At 42.7% G+C, this 7,110-nt stretch overlaps 1 protein-coding gene across 2 annotated transcripts in view; it reads left to right on the top strand.

Annotated features, from left to right (window-relative positions):
• The first annotated feature begins 2,098 nt into the window (after positions 1-2,098).
• Positions 2,099-7,110, top strand: part of Nt5c3a (5'-nucleotidase, cytosolic IIIA) — a 49,053-nt gene continuing 44,041 nt past the window's right edge. The window contains exon 1 of one of the 2 annotated variants that reach the window (XM_026401558.2): positions 2,099-2,507. In XM_026401558.2, the coding sequence (XP_026257343.1) occupies positions 2,370-2,507 (138 nt within the window). In that variant the 5' untranslated portion in view covers positions 2,099-2,369. The remainder of the gene's footprint in view (positions 2,508-7,110) is intronic. The other variant, XM_026401560.2, reaches the window with a different exon arrangement.

Below are 7,110 nucleotides of genomic sequence, written 5' to 3'. Positions count from 1 at the left end.
CTATAAATGCCATTTTCATTGGTAAAGGTGTCTATACCAGAAATAGACAACTTTTGCTGGGTGTACGCCTGTAATCCCAGTGGCTTGGGAGGCCGAGACAGGAGGATAGCAAGTTCAAAGACAGCCTCAGCAATGGTGAGGTGTTAAGCAACTCAGTGTCTGTAAATAAAATACAAAATAGGGTTGAGCTCACTCCCTGGCGCATGCGCATACACACACACACACACACACACACACACACGTACAAAGAAAAAAAGAAAGAAAAAGAAATAGACAACTTTTTATCACCTGAAAAACTTTCCATTCTTCACCAGTGCTAGACAGGCTTTATACCACTGAGTTACTTCTCAGCTCCAAGACTTGCATGTGCACAAGGCAACCTTTCTTTAGTCACAATATATTACTTCTCATGTAATTCTTCTTTTAAACTGAAGACTTAACCCAGGGGTGCTTTGCCACTGAGCTACAACTCTAATCTTTTTTTTTTTTTAATAGGATCTTGCTAAATTGCTGAGGCTGGCCTTGAACTTGTGATCCCTGCTTCAGCCCCACAAGTTATGTAATTACAGACATGCCCCACTAGCCCAGCCCATAATTTTCTTTCACCACCCCTTATAGGACCACCATGAAAAGCAGTACCCCCTTAAGATTAACAGTAAAAACTGGGGGTGGGGTCAAATGATATAGCTTGTGCCCCCAAACTTGCTCCCCCACATATCAAACAAGCAAAGGTACTCCAGGAACATTAACTCATAGTTTCTTATCTATTGAAAGCCAGGGATGTGCTTTTCCTTGCTCTCCCATCTTAAATCATGGCTTTTTAGCTATTCAGAGCATGCTATGTGCCTTTTCCTATCCTCTTATTCACTGTCTTGTCAGCATCAGAAACTAGGTGCATCACTAAAACCAAGATACTCTCCTCCTGAGTATCCAAGGTCAAACAACATAATGAATAAAACTGTTGAAGTGTCAATAAAACAGCAAATTCCTGGGACCTCCAAGATTTGTGTTTTCTTCCACTCCTCGCCTATATCTTCTCTTAACAGCTACGTCAATTCATCCTCATCACAGGGGAAAGGATGTTTATCCAGGACATGGCATTAGTATGAAATACTGACAATAAGATGAACCACTGACTACTTCCTCAAGGTTGATGTTTACTGAAAGCACTTAAAACGCCACTCCTACCACCTTTCACGTTTGTCAGACTATCTCTCTTTGAAACTAGCTTGATATTCTCTTGGCCAATGCTGTTTCTCCCTTCTGCCAGAACAAGAAGTTCCAATTTACTCTTGTTTCCAATGCAGTTGTGTCTTTATATCTGATTCTACTGATGAAGGGCACAAGAACCCACCAAGCCAGTAACAGAACCATCAAATTCTTCTTCCCTTCAGTGGCTCAGGATGATATATAAACCTCAATCACTTGGCCATTTCTTTGAGTGTCGTATTTTTGTGGCCCTCCCATAAGCACGTATGTAAACTGTTTTTCTCCTATTAGGTTTCTTTTTTTTTGGGGGGGGGTGCAGGATGAACTGGGATTTTTGAACCCAGGGGCCCTTTATCACTGACCTACATCCCTAGCCCTTTTTATTTATTTACTTTTTAAGACAAGATATCGCTTCATTGCTTAGGGCCTTGCAAAATGAGACTGACCTGGAACCTGCCTCAGTCGCCCGAGTTGCTGGGATTACAGGCGTGCAACACGGTGCCCAGCTTCCCCTGTATCCCGTCACCCCCCAAAGACAAGCAGGGGAAACATTTATCCCCTGGAAGAGACCGGCAGGCGAGAACAACTGTAAGTCAAGCTGATAACACAGAGGAGGGAAAGATGCAGGAGGCGGCGACAGCGAGATAGCAGAAAAGGGCTGGCCAGCGGAAGGGACACCTCCCCAGTAAAGCCAAACTCCAAGCCCTCGCCCTGTTCTAGCACTTTACAACGGACGCTACTGCGCAAGTCACACGCTGCGGCCGCGCAGCCCACTGGGGGCTGTAGTCCAGAGAGGCTGAGGCCCAGGAGGCGGGACCGGTTTCTGGGTGGGCCGCGACTGGAATCCGATGTCAACTGGGCGGAGCTCGTTAGCACTGCCTACTAGATTTCAGCAGAGAGAATTAGCGCAGTTCTCTCTGTTTGTGGCAGTTCCTTAGAACAAGGCTGTGGGAAAGCCCCACCGCCCACCGGGGATCCGGGCGCAGGCCCCACCCCTCGGCCCTCGTGGGCGGGGCCTCTCCAGGGCGAGCCCGCGTAGAGCGGCGCTTTGGGCGGGGCGTCGTGCCTCTGCGGCGTGCACGGCTCCCGCGCTTCCGAGGCTCGCCGCCTTGGCTAGCGGCCTTTACTTTTCCGGGCGGGAGGCACACTAGGGCCTGTCCATGGATCGGGCAGCCGTGGCTAGGGTGGGCGCGGTAGCAAGCGCCAGCGTGTGCGCCCTGGTGGCGGGGGTGGTGCTGGCCCAGTACATATTCACCTTGAAGAGGAAGACGGGCCGCAAGACCAAGATCATCGAGATGGTGAGTGTGGGGGCCCGGCGCCCCGAGAGTGTGTAAGGGACCAACGCCGCTGTCCGTCCGGCCTCGCCTGCCAGCACGGTGCAGCTGCTGCAGTGCGAAGGGGCGCCGAGTGCGTAATCGATCAGGCTGGGGCCTCGCCAGCTAAGGGGCATACAGCTTCGGGGTCCAGCGCGGGGCGACTCCGCGGCTTGGTGACCTGGGCTTGATTCCCGGATCGAGTCCTTTGTTTTCTCCGTTTGGATGAACAGGGCAGAGAATAGATGCTCCAGGGAGCAACTACCTCGTGCTGCAAAACCCATTTCTCAAGAGATAAAGGGATAAACTGCAAGTCTTTCTCTGGACTGCACCTGCTCAAACCGTTGCGACTAACCCAGTTCGAATTACCAAAGAGGAGTTTTTATGTCGGGGCTGCCATGAAATAAATACATTATGAAAACGTAACATCTCCACTGTTTTTTAAGAAATGCCAGCCCAACCAGTAGGAATTCAGAATAGTTTATTTTGTATTTGAATGTTATCCCTTCATGTATCAAATTCCCACGAAGTGTCCTTGTGCTCATTTTTCTCCAAAGCTCTTGCAAAAATGTTTGGAAAAAAATTTTTTTTGGAAATTTCCAACCTTATTAAACATTTTTTTCTGGAGAATTCCATTTGAGGTGCACTGTAAGTAATTTGTTGTTCCGAAGTTGGATATGTTTAGTTCAGTTTTGTTGTTGGTTTAGATTAGCCACGTCTATGAGAAGTCTAATATATTTACTGGAGTGCATCCTAAATATACTCCTGATAGTGTGCTGTACATGTGAACACCTGGGGATCAAGTGTTTATGACAAATAAGGTGAGAATCTATTACTGTTACTAATAGTAACGATATTAATAAAAGAGATGGTTTGTCCTGTTGACACACACCTGTAATTCCAGCGACTCAGGAGACTGAGGCAGGAGGCTCCCAAGTTCCAGGCCAGACTCAGCAATTTAGAGACCGTATCTCAAAATAAAAAGGGGTGGGGATGTGGCTCAGTGGTAAAGTACCCCTGGGATCAGTCTCCAGTACCAAGAAAAAACAAAAACCAAAAAAACCTGTTGGTCTCCATGGCACAGGTTGAATATAGGAATATTAAAAAAAAAAAAAAAAAACTTCATGTGTTTCATATTCCAATAATATTACTACATTCTGAATTAGTTTATTCTTGGGTTATTATACCCTATTTCTCTACCTTTGTAAGTTTAGAGTAACAAAGTTGTCACAGAAGTTTCATTTTGTTCTTCTTGTCCTGGTTAATGAACATCAGTAGCTTTCCTTTGCCCCAAAACCAAAGTTTATCCTACTTATGTGAGAAAACAATTACCCTATCTTCCTATATGTATTTAAACTGTGGACAGGCCCTTCAGAGAATCCTAAGGAAGAGTTTGCTTTCTTTGTGAAAAATAATGAAGGTTCTTCAAGGATGTTAACTTTGCTTATTTGTACTGTAGAAATTTGTTAAATCTTTCATGTGTACATAGTACACTATTTTAATGCAGAGTGTGATATGTGTGTGTCTTGCTAGCAGCTTTTCAATGGAAAATCTGGAAAAAGCTTTTTTTTTTTTAACTTTGGTAATTTTATTTTTTAAAAGTATTTAAAAAATGTTTTGGTACCTGGGGTTGAACCCAGGAGTGCTTAATCAGTGAGAACTATCCCCAGCACTTTTTATTTTTTATTTTGAGACAGGGTTTTTCTAAGTTGCTGAGGCTGGGTTTGAGCTTGAGGTCCTACTGCTTCAGTCTCCTGATTCGCTGGGATTACAGGCGTATGCCATTGGGCACTTAGTAATTTTAATAAGTTGCTTATTCAGATAGGAAAAGTATTCGACTGGGAGACCCAAAATGTGGGTTTGGGTCCTGGTTAATAATTGTTACAGGGGGTCTGCTCTGCCTGTCTCCTAACCTCTTACCTCCAAGAATCCATCCAAACCCATGAATGTCCAGTGGATACATATAGCTCTACTCAACAGCTAATGGAACTAGAGGTAACTACCTAATCAAAGTGGGATAGGAAAATAAATGATTTCTCGGACTTGCTGCAAATGGTTCATTTTCTCTTCCAATTGTTTTGTTTTGCTGTTGAAGTCAGGGGTGCTCCACCAGTGAATTATATCCCCAGTTCTTGTTATTTTTTATTTTGAAATAAGGTCTCAATAAGGTTGTTCATGCTGGCCTAGAACTTGTGACCCTCCTTTCTCAGCTTCCCCAGTCACTGGGATATAGGTGTGCACCACCATGCCCTGCTCTTCCAATCCTTAATTGAGAGATGGAGGGGAGTTGCCAGTGGGATGTACATGCTTCAGCGGAAATGTCTTGTGGGGTAGCAAACTAAATATATAGAGGAAGTCGGTCAGAAGACATGCTAGAAATGTTCAGAGCAGAGATAAGAGGAGCCACTTTAAATGAAGTTGGCTGTTTTTTGTTGTTGTTGTTTTTGTTGTTGTTTGTTTTTTATTTATTTTTTAGTTGTAGTTGGACACAACACCTTTATTTTTCATTTATTTTTTGTATGTGGTGCTGAGGATCGAACCCAGGTCTTGCACATGCTAGGCGAGCGCTCTACCGCTGAGCCTCAACCCCAGCCCTTGTTTTTTTTTTTTTTAATATTTATTTTTGGTTAGACACAATACCTTTATTTTGTTTACTTATTTTTATGTTGTGTTGAGGATCAAACGCAGACCCTCACGCATGCTAGGCGAGTGCTCTGCCGCTGAGCCACAACCCCAGCCTGAAGTTGGCTGTTTTTTTCCTTCCAAGTCTAATCCATCATCCCTTTGCATGTTACCTGAGACCATGTACCAACTACCCTATCTATTAATCGAGCAAGTTTGAATAAATTTCTTTCTTATGCCCCACATCTCTTTAAGATTACTAATTTTATCATAGTCAAAAACTTCTTCCCTACTTTTTTGTAATAGAGATGGAAACCAGGGGTGCTTTACTACAGGGCAACATCCTCAGCCACCTCTCCTACCTTTTTTGAAAATGTCTAATACTAATAATAGGTTTTGAAGGTCATTTCCTGCTCTTTCCCACCCCTCCCCCCCTTTTTGAGAGGTCTTATCAAGTTTCTTAGAATTGGTCTTGAACTTATGATCCTTGAACTTGTGATCTTCCCTCCTCATCCTCCTGAGTAGCTGAGGTTACAGGATACACCACCATACTCTGCTCAGATACTTTTTTTTTTTTTTCCTGTACCAGGGATTGAATCCAGGGACACTCAACCACTGAGCCATATTCCCAGTCCTTTTTGTATTTTATTTAGAGACAGGGTCTTACTGAGTTGATTGGGGCCTTGCTAATTTCCTGAGGTTGGTTTTGAAATCAGGATCCTCCTGCCTCAGTCTCCCAACCCACCGGATTACAGGCTTAGACCTCTTTTTCTTTTCTTTTCTTCTTCTTTTTTTTTAATGATACTTCATTTTTTTAAGTGAACTTTATTTTAGAACATTTTGTTATAATTTGTATAATTAATAATTAAAAATACATTTGTTATAATTAATAGTTCATTTATTATAATTAATAACTAATTATACTGGATAAATATTGGTATTTATTAAATAACTTTGCTTTTTCACATTTCCTTTATTTTTACCTGATGTCCTCTGTCCCAGGATCCCCTGTGTGCATAACCCCTTATACTTATCATGGTGTCTTCTTTCCTCTCCCGCACCCATTTCTTCCTACCTTCCTTCCTTCTTTCTTTGTGCTGAGGGTAGAGCATGCATACATGCTCTACCACTCAGCTACACTGCAGCCATTCTTCGCAGTTTTGAATAGTTGTGGTCATATATTTAGTAGAATGTCCCTCAATTGGGTTTTGTCTAAAATTTTTTCTTTATGATTAACTGAGTTTGGGGATTTGAGATATGTTATTTTCATCACATATCAAGGGTCCACAGTACCAAACCAATAGCTTTAACCTCATCACCTGGTTGAGGTAGTGCTTGTGGGCTTTCTCCTTACCCTCCTTCCATGCTCTTCTCTTTGGAATGAAGTCACTCTGAGAAATCCACTTTCAGAATGGGCAGCAATGCTCCACATGCTTGAGGATAGAGTATCTACATAAATTATTAGAAATTCTTCTATGCAGGATATTGGTCTATTCTCCCCTGTATAATTATTTATGTAATCATATTTCTCTCACTAGATTCAGATATTTTTTTATTTTTTGCAGTTGTAGATGGACAGCATGGTTTTGTTTTATTTGTTACTTTTATGTGGTGCTGAGAATTGAACTCAGTGCCTCATGCAAATATTTGAGGGGCTAGGGCTGTAACTCAGGGGCAAGTTTGAGTTACAGCCCTAGCCCCTCAAATATTTATTTTATTTTTGTTTAATTATTTTTTGGTACTAGGTATTAAACCCAGGGGTACTAAACCACTGAGGTACGTCCCCAGCCCTTTTTAGTTTTTATTTGGAGACAAAGTCTTGCTAAGTTGCTGAGGTTGGCCTGGAACTTGAGATCCTTCTTTTAGACTCTTGAGTCACTGGGATTATACGTGTGAGACACCTATAATTATTGGTTTTCAAAAAATTTTTCTTTTAAGATGATCTTTGGTGCATTCAGGGTGTAGA

This window comes from Urocitellus parryii, chromosome 3, assembly GCF_045843805.1.
Source record: "Urocitellus parryii isolate mUroPar1 chromosome 3, mUroPar1.hap1, whole genome shotgun sequence".
NCBI lineage: Eukaryota > Metazoa > Chordata > Mammalia > Rodentia > Sciuridae > Urocitellus > Urocitellus parryii.
This window is presented reverse-complemented; position numbering and strand designations above follow the sequence as displayed.